This window comes from Felis catus, chromosome B1 (genome assembly GCF_018350175.1).
Source record: "Felis catus isolate Fca126 chromosome B1, F.catus_Fca126_mat1.0, whole genome shotgun sequence".
NCBI lineage: Eukaryota > Metazoa > Chordata > Mammalia > Carnivora > Felidae > Felis > Felis catus.
Window position 1 is genome coordinate 110,394,834 of NC_058371.1, and position 14,968 is coordinate 110,409,801.

A 14,968-nucleotide genomic window follows, 5' to 3' on the forward strand; every position below is an offset into this window, starting at 1 on the left:
AGAAACGATAAGGAGCGCCCATGGAAATATAGAAATGTAACACTGACAAGGTGGAGGTGGAATTCACCAGGGCTAGGCCAGTGCCTTGCAGTAGATGGCAGAAACTCAACAGTTATTCACACTATTGCAATATCCAGAGAAGACAAAGCAGTGTCACTCCCACACTCGTCTTAAATGATTACTGGACTTTGAGATGATTTTCTAAATGCTCTGTTCCTCACTCTCCTTCTACTTGGTAAGTGGATATTGATAATTCTCTCATTTGGTTGTTACATAAAATTGACAAAAATAAAAAGTTCTCACCAAGTTCTTGGTGCAATAAATAAATAAATAAACAATAAAATAAAATAAAAATCTTAATATAGTGCTTCTATGATATTTTAGGTTTGCTACTACTTTGCCATTATTGTTCTTCATTTTTGTCTCTTGTTAATCAAGTTTGTTTATTCACTCAACTTTTCACACAGTTGATAACTTTACTAAATTGTTTCATCTCATAAATTTCATTAAGCAGAAAACAGTAATAATAGAAATCAAATGTGAAATACTCATCAGCTAAAGGGATACACAGATACATACATATAGATATATACACACAATCTAGGAAGCTTATAACAGTAGCGTAAGAGTTATGCACGCCTGTACTATAATAAAAAATTTTAAATTAGCCGTATTCCTGAAGGATACAGGCTGTATGGAATTTTAATGTAGATTTATAGTAGGTGAAACTGATGGACCATAACCAGAATTCCACATGTATTATGGGGGCGGGGGGGGGGGGGGGGGGGGGAGGGAGAACCTAATTGCTATTTTTGTTTCACTCACTAACAAACGCTAATGACATATATTTTCTAACTATCACATACAATCTTTCCTACCATGTGGATGTTTTTGTGACTCCCTAATTTCAATCCTTTCAGGGCAATATTTACAAAAAGAAACAATGTTATGTCAGTGTTAATCTCATAACAACACTACCTTAACTCTATACTTTCTACAAAAGTCAACCAGATCTATTTATTCTCAGCCTAATTGTCTCAGTAGACCTGCTCCATTTTCTGGCTATTAGTGTTCATATTTAACAGCAACAACAAAAAAGAACTAATCTTCCCTTCCTCACTCGTAATGCCAAATAATTCTCATAATAATGATATAAAATAAGCAGATCAATTTACTTTTGATGGTTAGGAAATTTCAAGTCAGGACCAGTAGTCTTTTTCACTGTGTTAGCCCTTTAAATATGTACACATACTGCCTTAAATAAAAATATGTGTGTGTCTGTGTGTGTGAAAACATACATATTGAAAAAAAGATCTAAACAGTATATAATGCATTTATAAAAGTGAAAGTCTCCTGTGTCCACTCACAGAGTTCTATTTACCAAAGGTAACCACAATTAACTGTGTAGTATCCTTCAGATATTTTCTAGAACTATTCACAGATATTTATGATGGAAATAGATTCACACACGGTGTTCTATCTCTTTTCTTTTCTTTTTCTTTTCCTTACCTTGACATCTTTCTACCTCAGAAAATAGAAATTTATTCATTCTATTTAAAAAGCTATCTACCAGTCCACTCTTAAAAATAAGTGTTCTCTTAATTTTTCTATTTTTAGCCCAAACATTTTATAATACCCCAATTGTAACTGAAAAATTTACAACATGTGAAATTCAGAGATTTACATTTTAAGTAAATCAGTTCTTTCTGCTATTTTGTATGATTTCATTTTTTAAATAAAATAGTTAAAATACCTATATTTGAATTTAGAACACAGGGTCAAATTAGTTGTAATTGCTATAACATTTTATACTGAAAAACCAAGTCATCACCCAATTTATTTATATGCATATAATCAAATATAAAACATATACTATATATTAATATCAATATATACAGTACATTTTCACATGGCAATGTTTTCCAGAAAATACTTCTTGGAGATACATTCATATATATTCCTCTATAGCTTGTTTTTCTGTAATGTAAATAATCTGAGTCAGTAGACAGGGTTTGTCTTGTACAGATACATACTTAGAAAATTGACTGCGTTGATTCATTTCATAATGATAAAACTACAGCAATAAGTAGCAAGAAAAACAAAAGATATTGAAATAGAATTTTCCTTTTACTCAAAAGGCAAATGGCAAAATATACAAGTCGTCAAATTATAAACCCATATGGCTTGGGCTTCTGTCAATTATGATAAATTATTTTGGGAGCACAAAGGGGTATTAAAAACATTTTTGAAAAAGGCTAAATATAGGTTTTTCTTTCAACATTTTTTAAATGTTGCTTCTAAAATCTCTTAGCAATTAATTGTCTTCCAAATATGACCCTCTTTCTAAGGTAAAAAAGACAAAGATAATTAGTTCCTCTGGAAGTCTCTATGTTTGCTTGATTGTTCTGAGTAGAAATATGCATATTTGTAGATCTGCCAAGTTCAACCCATTTTGCTAGAGAATTCCCAGTGCATTGGATTTTTGCCAAAAACCTAAGCTTGGTTATTCAAAGTTCCTTTTTATCCATCTGCAAAATTTCACTCTTTCCTTTTCTGCTGGCGGCCACAGACACCCTTTACAGATATTAGATTTAGACATGCAATGAAACACACATTTGTTCCCGTTAAGCTTTACCACAATGAATACTCCAGTACCTCCTTATCATAAGTATTTTACTTTAGAGCAGCTCTCAGTAACTGAAGTTCACCATTCCCCGTGGAGCTGAATAAAGCTTTTCTGTGATAGGCTCTTCCTATAAGATTTGCAACTCTTACCATTATTTGAAGAGTTCAGAAGCACTTCTAAAGGCTGTAAGCATTTTACAATGTTTTCTTTGCACCACTGAACAGCCCCAGCTGATGAAAGCAAAATGAAAAGGGCCAGATGCATGCTAAGAAGGGCATGCTCTTTTCTGTGAGATCCGTTTTTTCAGCTTTAGATCAGGGTAAGGTCCTGTTTTCCTCATATGCTTTGCCTCTAAGCATGTGGCCTCAGACATTGGAAATTGATGTGATTCATGTTAATTTGGGGGGGGGGGTGAGAAGCCCAAGAAGAACTTGCTTACTCTATTGTTTATTTGTTACAAAAACTTAAAACACTAAAGATATGGTTGACCACCAAAACTAACATAAATTTTACTGTTGTGCCTGTGGTTAATTACGTGACCAATTAATAACTGTAATAGTCACTAGCTTTGCTAGAATTATAATTTATACAAGTTAAATGGAGGAATTATGGGAGCAGGAGGCAAATTTTGCTTTGAAAAAAAGTAAGTAATCAATTAGTTCATTAGAGCTTTGTTCACTTTATCTGATACCAATCCTTTCTACATAGTCTCTGTTGTACATAGACTGACCAGAGTGAAGGAGTATTTCCGGTTGTGAAAGAGGAAAATTTGTCATAGAGCGAACACTTCCCCCACACACACACACAAATTATGTTCTTTTCTTAGTATATTCATAGTACTTAGAAACATTAGTAGTGCTTTGGTTTACTGAGTCTTCATTTTCTCCTTTTTTCACAAGAACAGAAAAAGGGAGGGGGGGTATGCCAGCTGTAAACAGCTTTAACCAAAACCAAAACATAACAAAAGAGGAAACAGAATGAAAGAAAAAAGCATTCTTTTGTCTGGTCACAAGAACTGAGAGGGAGAGACTATAAAGCCCCCATTTTTATTTGAAGGTTTGGTAACATTGAAATGGATTAAGATGCGCAAATGTAATTCTATTGTTCTCTCAATTATATATGTTCTTCAGGAAAAAATACCCCAAAAATACAGAGCCTGAGAGTTTGGAGTTAACTAAATTTAAGCAAACCGTGTTACAATTGTTGATCAAAACAAAGGACCAATACTCCATTACCAGAGGAAATGTCTCAAATATTACATATGATTTACATGAACAGATACATTGGCACAATTTGCAGTATAAAAAAATGTTGACATCACAGGCTAGCAAAAATATACATATTATCAATGGTCATGTCAATGTAGGTTATTCTATTTCCTAATATCTGAAAAGATTAGTCTCTGCTATTTTCTCCCAGTAGCCCTACATATTTAAGGTTTTTTTGTTGTTTTTGTTTTTTTAATTTAAGTAATCTCTACACCCAACATGGGACTCAAACTCATGACCTGGAAATCAAAAGTTGCATGCTCTTCCCACTGAGCCACCCAAGTGCCCCTTTTTAAAGTTGTATTATTATTATTATTATTATTATTATTATTATTATTAGTTAAGCCCTACATATTTAAACAAGCCTTGAAAAAAATGTAAAAACTCAGGACTGTAAATTTTATATTTGGCTCACATGATGTCCTATTTAACCCTTTTAATTATTCCCATTTCCTTTTGTTACTTGTTTCTCTATACCTAGAACAAGATTTCATGTACCAGTGTAGATTCGAATGTATGATTCAGGGATATACACTTGAATTGAAGATGTCAGGGACATAATCCAGAACTGAGCTCCTTCTCCTTCCCCAGGAAATGAATCTTGGAATGAAAGAAAGGACAATGGGCCAGGCTTCCAAAGTCAGGGACACCACAGGGAGTCCTCAGCCAGCCAGAGCTCATCCCATTGATCTCTATATTCAGAGCTCTCTTTGGCATAAGCCCCAAGTGACCTGAGCCTTGAAGAGATAGTCCTCTAATCACCACAGTTATTTAGAGGGAGGACTGTTTGAGGCAATTAAAAAGGCAGTAGGTTCTAAGGACACAAACCCTCATTGGACTCTCAGAGCCACTTCTTTCTCAGTGAACCACTGGAAGTATTTAACTTCTTGGGCAGCACTCTCTGGCATGGTGAACCAAGCCTCTTCTTGCTATGTCTCTAACAGTTTTGAACTTTCTCTTCAAAACTTCGGCTACTTCTAATCCCAGCAGGCTGTTGGATCTGACTTCACTAGGCCACTTTGGTCTTGAAATAAAATGATCCAGCTAAATTTTGGCTCTACCACATTTGCTGGTAATTTACCGTGCAAATTGGACAAGCCACTTAACTTCCATGAGCCTCTGTTCCATCCAATATAAAAACAAGTCATAATATCGACTTTACTGGGTTGCTACAACTATTAAAAATAACACAAATAAACTATTCGGTATTGTATGTGTCACATATCATATGTTTAGTACTTCCCCAATTGGTTTTATTAGTCTGTCTTTATAATTCTGTTAGCAAGTTCACATACTCCGATTTAGCCTTCTTTTGACCATTTACTGTATCTGTTTTATCCATGTTCTAGTTTCCAACTAGACAGGGTACTGTTATTCTCTCGAAAATATTCAATTCCATGTCTATAAATACTGTCAGCCCTAGGCAAAGTCATACCATAATGGAAGAGTACCATCTTGGTAACTTACACACTTTCATGGTGGCTCAAGGTCAAGGCAGTTAAATCCTCTCTACCGTAGTCATATGTCCATCATTCAAGAACAATAAAGAACAGTTCTATTCATGAACTTACCAAAGGGCTCCCCATTTACAAATTTGGTCATCCGGACCAGCAAACATAATTAAATGGAGTGCCTGGCATTTTCAACCGCAGATTTGAAACATAGTTAGAAATGGTTTTTATGGAATTTCTTTGGCCAGAATTAGTATCTATTATCACTAAAATTAGCATTATAAAATAATTACATGACTTGGGTCAAAGTAGGCAGTAACCTGCTTATTTTAATCAGAGAACAAAATTATCCGCAAACCACCATTTATCTTAAAAATTTTATATTTTAATGAAATTCAGTATAGTTGTGATCACCTAGAATTTTAATTTTCAATATTCCAAGGTTCAGTGGTGAGGTCTCAGAAGACCTACCCAAAAGTGGGATGAGAAGGAGGTGGTGACTATAGGTGGATCCAAGATCCCCCATGCCTAATGAAACCAGAACAGTTCTCTTTTTATCTTTGTTTATACCAAATTTTAATTTTCAAAGTGGTTTTGCAGCTAAAAAAACATTTGAAAGTTCCTGAACTAGAAGATCTCTTCAGTCTAATAAAGAGCTCTATGCCCTCAAGTAAACACTCTTAAAAATCAAAATGGGAAATGGAAATTTAGAGTTTCTAGTTAAATGTGCATATTAACATAACAGTCTTACAATTCAAAGTCAACAAACTGAAGTTTTTTCATCTTCTGGACCCACTTAATACTTTCACAGTCTAATTGACTATCCAAAGGATACTCGCCAGAAGAGGAAGAATGTGCCAAGCTATTGACGCCTGAGTAGGGACAACAGGCTCTCTTCTGTCATGGCAAATAGGACACAAACTTTGGATTTTAAAAAAAGGAATCTTTTCTTCAAAGTCAAATAGTGATCCTAAATTTTGCCATGAAAATAGTGTCATTAGGAAATACACACCAAAACTGAGGACCTGAAAAAGAATAGTCACTATCTTTCTGATCCCTTTCCTTGAAGCAGAAGATCTTTGATTTCTGATTTTTTGAAAATAATATTCATGCATATAGTACATTTACAAATATACATAGTATATATTCATGAAAATTAAGGGAAATGACCACACTTAGATGCATGTCCTCAAATATGGTTCCATCCTAATTCTATGGAAGAAGGTAATCATTTATTAGGTTTCAATAAATCCTTATACCACCTAAGGCTTGTCACAATCTACAAAGGTTGACTGAATTGGCAAGTTCACAAATTGGAATCTTAAGACCACTGCAAAATTCAGAGAATCTGATAAACTACAAATTCTCAGTCATTGATACCAGCCTAGTCTAACAACCTAGTCTCCAACACAACTTTCCCTCTCCCCCTCTACTCTCTACAAACACTATTTCCAGCTTTCCTCTTTTCCTCAAAAACTTTCCTAACTGCACTGGCCATACCTTCTTCATAGAGAAAAGAGAAACCATGGTTAATACTCCTTATAAGTATTACACCAAGTCTATGAGCTTATCTGTATGTGTACACACCCTCCTGTCCCTGCCTTAGTTATGTTGAAGTAGGTATCCTCCCACCAGGTACGGGTAATCTCTTTTCCTGCACTGCCTGCTCCAGCCCTTTCTTCATTCTCAAGAAACCCATACCTTCGTTTCTTCCCTTCTTCTGCACCATTCCCATGAACATTTAAACATGTTCAAGGCTCTCTCTCATCCCAACATCCCTGTCCAGCTACTGGATTCTCTCCACTTTTATTCAGAGACAAATTTTTCAAAGAGCTATTATTTTTGCCAACTCCATGTCCTTACTTCCTATTTATTCCTCAATCCACCTCCAATCTGGCTTTTGTCCTTACTTCACCAAAACTTCCCTTGCCAGTGTTACTAAGGACATTCCCGTGGGAAAATCTAATGGGTTTATGTTTCTAAGCCTTCATGTTTCTTGACCTGTCAGTAACATTTGACACTCTGTCAACTCATTAGTCTCACCTTTCTTTCAAGTATTGGAATTAGTCCTCAAATCTTTATCACACTATAGTCTCTACAAAAGTGGCTTACTTATTTCAACGGTCTTAGTTACGAACTGTGAGACAATGATTCTTAAAATCCACCACAGATCTCTTCTCTGAGTTTCTAAGACTCATCAATCCAACTGCTGACTTGGCATTTACACTTGGAAGCCTCACTGTACCTCAAGTGAAGTAAATTGTATCATAACATATTACTATAATATGACAGGGTAATATCTGCCCTTTCTAAAAACAGCCCAAGCTGATTAGTGCTCTCATTATCAGTATTGATAAAATTCCCCAGATCTCATTTGACAAAAGAATAGCCACAAAGCAGAGAAAATGTATGCTAATTAAATGATCATTAAAAAAGTAAACTTCCTAGTATAAAGTTGTTCCCCCAATTTTTTTTTCAAATTTCTCTTCACATTAGGCCTCTTCAGTGGCACCTGTCCTGAGATTTGTAAGATCCTTCAGAAAATTTTAAGCAAAATGAGAAGTTTTTTATTGTGATTTTATATTTGAGTTGATTTCTCTTCTTCTGATATTCTCATGTATCTTCTGCTTATTGAAATGAATTGTTAATTTAGTACAAAGGGACAATACATGGTTCAGTGCATCTAAAATATCACAGTCTTTTGTGTGATTGCCAATGTTAATGGTATCACACAGCTCGTCTAACAATTCATAATGCAATTGTTTCCCCTGTGACAATGATAGTTTCTACAATATTTTAAGGATTTCTTCTAGAGAAGAAAGAGATTCTTCTAGATGAGATTTGGGACTTAAAAAAAAATCAGATTTCCACAAACCATGCATGTGACAGATATTCAGAACTGAGAATTTTTATATTCTTTATTTCTCTCTAAGTGTAATATTTCCTTCTTCCCTTCCTCCCTCCCTTCTGTTTAAAAACATTTTTTTTACATAAATAGAATCTGGAGAGTTCTCCACAGTGATTCAATCTATTTAAATTATCCAGAATCAAACTGCGCTATTGACAAGCTTAGAGCAATCAATTTGATGAGCAATCCTGGAGATAATGTTTTGATAACAGACAAGAAACCATAATCCCTTAGAGAAAATAGATGACTCTGATGCACAAATCCCAATGTGTTCACTTTGTCTATTACACCAAACTTGGTCCCCAACCTCCCTCTTTCCACCAGTCAATATGTTGACAAAATGATCAATCTCTTTATCTTTCTACTCCCCTGTAATACTGACAATATTACATTTTTCATAATTAAAATATTATTAAAGCTCTAACATCTTTAAATCTGTTTACATAAAAAATTATTTTTACCAAAATTGTACTTAGTTACTTTCCAACCTCTATATCTTTCGATAGGATTACTTTTACAGTGATATTAAAATACCAAAAGTACCTTTTGCAACATGGCTGTCATTTGAAATATCAGTTCTTCATGTCCCTGTTCAGTTACTTACCTAAAAGAACAAAAAAGGAAACGTAAGTTTGAAATCATTTTAATTTATTATTAAGAAGAGTTTTTCCATTTCTAATAAAAATAGGTTTGTAGTAGCACTTAAAAATTACTTTATAAGAAAACTCACTCTATTATAAATGCAAAAGAGCAAAACAAAAAAATATGTAAATATTTTAAGAGCCCAGAAAAGTAGGCAAACAAAGCTAGTGAAAAGATGGAAAAATAGCATATGTAAGAGGAACAGATTTAAGAAATTATGAAAATATCTAATCATAGGGAACTTTAAGCAACATTCGTAGATTTGACATGCTCATGATACTTGTGAACAAGATGAAACTCTTGTGTTCATACTAGAGAACTGTCTTTATTGGTTCAAGTTTAATATGCCAAACAATACTTTGATGCTTTGGTCATATTCTACGTAAAAGTTTACATAACCAATATTAAAACTTTTATTGTTAAAACAATATGAAAACAGTAAAAGAATTTTAGGAACAACAAAAATCATTCTTACTCCACTATCTGAACTCAACACTGTTCTTATTAATTCACATTCTCTCTCCTTTAAATCTATGAATATGAATATGTACTCAGTTTAACAGGTAAATATAATCCTCGCATGAATGTTAAGTATGTACTTCTTTAAACCTAGCATATCTAACACACTGTAAATATAAACTATTGTATTCTTCTTCTTAATTATTATTGTTTATAATTATTTTCCATGCCACTGCCTAGAGTTCATGCATGTCATTTCAAGGTCTGCAAATTTAGTTAGCCATTATCTTTTTAATGACTTTAAATACTGCCAAATTTCTATAAAAATAATTTAAGTATGAGTGTGTATTGTATGTGTGTGTGTGTGTGTGTGTGTGTATTCTTTTTATCTCTTCAGCTCCACTCATCTTCAGTCCTAATTTTTGCTGATTTATGTGTTTTGCTGTATCTGGTAGGATATATCCTTCTTTGTTGCTCTTTTTTCTTTTTCTTCCAGAATATACTTTTAGATTCATGCCTATGTGTTTTCCAAATAAAGCTTAGTATCAATTTCTTGAGTTTAATTCCTTAAGGTCCAATAAGGCCTAAGAGGAGGGCATTCAGTCTATAAATAGATTACATGAATTGACAACCACAACAATTGTTTGCCATCTCATCCATCCCTTATTCGATCTTTCCTTTCATCTCCCAAAAAAAACATTTCAGGTTTCTTTGTATAGTCCATGCACACCCTTTCCTAAGCTCATTTCCAAATATTTAATACATTTTCTTCTTCAATTGTCAACAGGATCTTCTTCTTGCATTTTCTCTCTGATACATATTAATCTTATTAATCCCTCCTCTTTTATTTTGTGTTTATTCTCTTTAGGGTTTATAGGCTCTTTAAAGTTTCTGTCATTTCTCTGATTACATAACAATTTTTAAAACTATAAGGAAAATGCACCAATTTTTCCTGAGTATCCCCACTATAGAAGTTAATAAAATTAGGCAGACTATGATACGCAGAATAATCTGGAGTTGATGGCAGTGAGGACGATTAAGATGACTTCCTGAGCCACATTTCAAAAGCAGGCTTCGATCACACAGAATATTCAAGTATTTTATACCTTTGCCTTACGAGCCTGTATGAATCAACCTAAATAGTTTTCTTATACAGATTTGCAGAGAGAACTTACTACACAATCATACCCTTTGGCTTTTCTCAGAAAGCTATTTTAAGTGTATTTGTGCCTTATGGGAGAAAAGGTCAAAGGATGTGAACTGCAGTTTAACAGAAAGAGCCTGGCTTTGGAATCTTATTGGCCAGGCTTCAAGGCCTAACTCTGCCACTTGCTAACTATAGGCCCCGCAAAAATTGCTTAAACTCTGAGCCTTAGTTCTTCTCATGAAATGAGCTTACTTGGAAGATTAGAGATGCTCCTGGCATAAGGCTGGCACTCAAAAGGTGGTAGGTTTTATACTTTGTTGAAAGAAGGCCATGTCTTGACTTTAAACGTTTCACATACATTTATTCATTTAGTCTCACAATAGCCATGTGAAATATTACGCACTCTAAGCCCATGAGGAATGGGTTCAGAGTCTATATTGAAGAAGTTCACAAATGATCAGTGCTGATCCAGGATTCTAGCCATTGTCTCTCTGATGCTAGGTCTCTATTGTAACATCCTATCTTCTGTTTTCATTCCTTTTTTCTACTAAGATCCAGTTTTTCATAATATTCTAAAGGTCTCCTTTTAATTTGTAATAATTGGAAAAGAATGCTTTCAATTTTACATTAAAAATTCAGTGAATTAGGCCATCTGGGTGGTTCAGTTGGTCAGGCATCCAACTTTAGCTCAGGTCATAATCTTGTAGTTCATGAGCTCAAGTCCTGTGTTGGGCTCTGTGCTGACAGCTCAGAGCCTGGAGCCTGCTTCACATTCTGTGTCTCCCTCTCTCTCTGCCCCTCCCCTGCTCATGCTCCATCTCTCTCTCTCTCTCTTTCTCTCTCTCTCTCCCAAAAAATAAATAAACATTAAAAAAATTATATAATACTGCTTTGGAACTTGATTTTTTTTGTCCTTGTGGATATTGGTCATGCCAGTATATACAAATTCATCTGTTCTTTTTAAAAAAATATTTTCTTAGCCTAACAGAAAATATGCATGCACCATATACCTATTTAATCAAAGAAAAGGCATTCTTTTCATCACATAACATCCACAGTTAGTTTTAAAATTTCCTAGTTTTAATTTATATCTGCAAAGGCTACATTAATAATTATTTTTCATTTTTTATTTATTTTTATTTTTATTTTTTAATACAAAATTTATTGTCAAATTGATTATTTTTAAATTTTTAAGTAGGCTCCATACCCAATGTGGAGCTTGAACTCACAACCCTGAGATTAAGAGTCACATACATGCTCTACTGACTGAGCCAGCCAGATATCTCAATAATTCTTATACGAAAGAAACCTGAGGGATGAAATTTACTTCAGAGTCAGTCTAAAATCTGTACAAAAGCATTGGCTGAAATGGCTGACCAAGGAATGTTAAGTTGAATAAGCATCTTCCATATCACAGTTAAACCAAAATGAAAAAAAATTTATGAAATGAGAGATGCCTGTGGTCTATCATTTCTTCTTTAACTATCATTTAGCAAACATCTGCAATATATTAAAAGCTCTATATATTATCTATTTATTCTTCATGACATATAAGACAAAAATTACTGGGGAGCCTGGGTGGCTCAGTTGATTGAGTGACCTTTGAACTCAGATCTTGATCTCAGGGCTGTGAATTCAAGCCCCACATTGGGCTCCACATTGGGCATGGATCCTACTAAGGAAAAAAAAAAGTTTAAAAAAAAGACATAAATTACTAAATCCCTTTTACAGAAGAGATAACTAATCATCATAAAGGCTAAGTAACTTGCCCAGGCTTTGTAAGTGTTAGAACTATAATCTATCTATCTCCAAAGTCTTCTTTTTCATTATATCCTGCTACCTCCTTCAAAAGATTGGGTTTACTTACATTTTACTTAATAACAGGAGATTAGACAATTTTTTCATGCCAAAGTCATGTTATATTTAAGTTTGGCTACATGCTTATCATATTATATCACAGTATCATATTTTCATGAGATGTGGCTTGGCCTATGTTATCAGTAAGCCATTAAAATACTGTAATGTTTCCATTTCATCTTCTTTTGCTCTTCAAGGAGATTTAGAACTTCACAGTAATTAACTGACATTCAAGCCATGAATGGTTATGACAACATGAAAAACTCAAATACCAAAGGGTTAGAGATGTTCCAATGGCTTAGAGTCCCTAGGCCAATGTCCCTGGACCAATTACAGCAGAATCACTAATGGTGTTTTTAATAACACCAGAGTCCCGAGCCTCACCAGTGTAACTTTTAAAGACTACACATTTTACAACTTCTCCAAGATGATCCTTCTGCATATTAAAGTTTGAGAAATATGGCAAGAATCATCGCCTTATTTCAGTGGATGTCAGACCAGCAGTATATCAGCATCACTTAAGAACTTGTCAGAGATGTAAATTCATTTTTTTTAAGTTTATTTATTTTTGAGAGAAAGAGAGACAGAGTGCAAACAGAGGAGGGGCAGAGAGAGAGGAAGACACAGAATCTGAAGCAGGCACCAGGCTCTGAGTTGTCAGCACAGAGCCCAACCCACCCGGGCCTTGAACTCAGGAACTGTGAGATCGTGACCTAGGCCGAAGTCTGAGGCTCAAATGACAGCCACACAGGCACCCTAAAGATGTAAATTGTTAAGCCCCACCCCAGACCTTCTGATTTAGAAATTCCAAGAATGAGGTCCAATAATTTGTGTTTTAGACTTCCAGGTAATTCTGATGTAAGTGAAAGTTTGAGGAGTACTGCCCTATGTGGAGCAATTTTCTGGATCTTTTGTACTACTTGCATTCTCTCATGGATGAATGTTCTAGAGCCGTTATAGAGCCATGCATTGTGGCTCTTCAGTCTCCCAGGAGGCTCTATGAACTATCAATAACAGGCCTCTGGCACATACAGTGTTCAAAGCCCACCATTTCTCCATTTCTGCCTTCATCTTATTTGATCTACCCTATGTCTACATTGGATGCAGTGTCCACCTTCACGTAGCCTTACTAGGAGCTACCAAAATCATAAACAGGTATTCAGAAGCTTAAATCAGACCCATCGTTTAAAACTCCCTTAGAATAGTATATGTAACCATAGAGATCAGATGGTTCGCATAATAGTCTTTTGAAAAAAGTCTTCTCATATTTCACTTTCTATGTAGTAAACAACCTTCTCTATGCCTTAGTAGCAATTTAGAAAGTACAACTTTTAAGCATTCATAAGAAGTGTTCATAGAAAAGACCAATCAAATTGAAAGACAAATATTGTCTCCAGGTGTCAAAAGAGAAAAAAAAGTTCATGGGGCTCCTGAGTGGCTCAGTCAGTTAAGCATCCGACTTAGGCTCAGGTCATGATCTCACGTTCTATGAGTTTGATCCCCGCATCGGGGTCTGTGCTGACAGCTCAGAGCCTAGAGCCTGCTTCGGATTCTCTCTGCCCTCCCCCCACACTTGCACTCTGTCTGTCTCTCTCTCTCTCCCAAAAATAAAAAACATTAAGAAAAAAATTTTTAAAGAAAAAAAACAAGTTCACAAAAACCTTGCCCAATTAAAGTTCAAGGCAAATAGGCAATAACATCACAGAATATTAATTGTAGAGTTGCTTTCCAGCTCTTGTATTAGTGAAGGCACTAACAAGGACCTGATTCAACATCTCACATAACAATGCAGAACATAACAGGAAAATCAGCGTTGTGCACTGCCTGCTGAGCAAAGTGTTCCATCTGACATTTAGAACTGGTTGCACTCAACTACTTTTAATTTTAGTCCCAATTTCAAGAGACTGCCAAAGACACAAAGCTACTGCATGAAGTCCTTGCTTCCAGCTCCCATTGGGCTGTTCGGTTGAGTCCTTGAATAATTGGAGCTCCACTGACAGAATACGCATTTTCCTTTTGACACTGAAAATCAGATCTTGGGCCTTTGCATACGTGTTTATTCTTCTCCAAGAGAATCGAGAGCAATTTAAGTGCTTTCTTCTTCACTATGAGCCTGTAACTCTCCCGGCTTAATGATGCAATGTCTTATGCTTAGCTAGGTTTAAAATGCTCTTTCTTGGCCTCCTTCAGACCCACAATTCAATTTGATTCTCCCGGACTCTCACCAGCTTTCTGTAGTGAAATATATCATGCCTCTTAATTTCCTTCTTTCAAGGCAGAGTATTTTGCTTTGAGGTTGGCAAAGAAACAACACTGAGAACCATTTGCAACAAATAAAATATTAACTAGACAGATGCTCTCAGCATCAGATTCACAACATCCCTTTTTTCCCCTAAACTTAATAAAGGAACTCATATGAAAATAAAGGCTCACTAATTTCAATCACTTTTTTAGCCTAATTTTAGCAACTACTTAAATAGTATAATAGGTACAGTTTCTTTCCCACATGTTCTAGACCATTTTCTGGGATGTATGTTTCCATTCCTGCCTTAGTGTTGTCCACTCTCAAATGACTACTAAAAACCACATCTGAACAACTGGATGAATATT

General features: G+C 35.0%; 1 protein-coding gene across 2 annotated transcripts in view; it reads right to left on the bottom strand.

Annotated features, from left to right (window-relative positions):
- ANK2 (ankyrin 2) overlaps positions 1-14,968 on the bottom strand; it is a 671,298-nt gene that overhangs the window by 481,614 nt on the left and 174,716 nt on the right. The window contains exon 2 of one of the 2 annotated variants that reach the window (XM_045055954.1): positions 8,797-8,857. The exons of the other annotated variant lie outside the window; for it this stretch is intronic. Within the exon in view, the coding sequence (XP_044911889.1) occupies positions 8,797-8,817 (21 nt within the window). The 5' untranslated portion in view covers positions 8,818-8,857. The remainder of the gene's footprint in view (positions 1-8,796; positions 8,858-14,968) is intronic. 2 annotated transcript variants of the gene reach the window in all.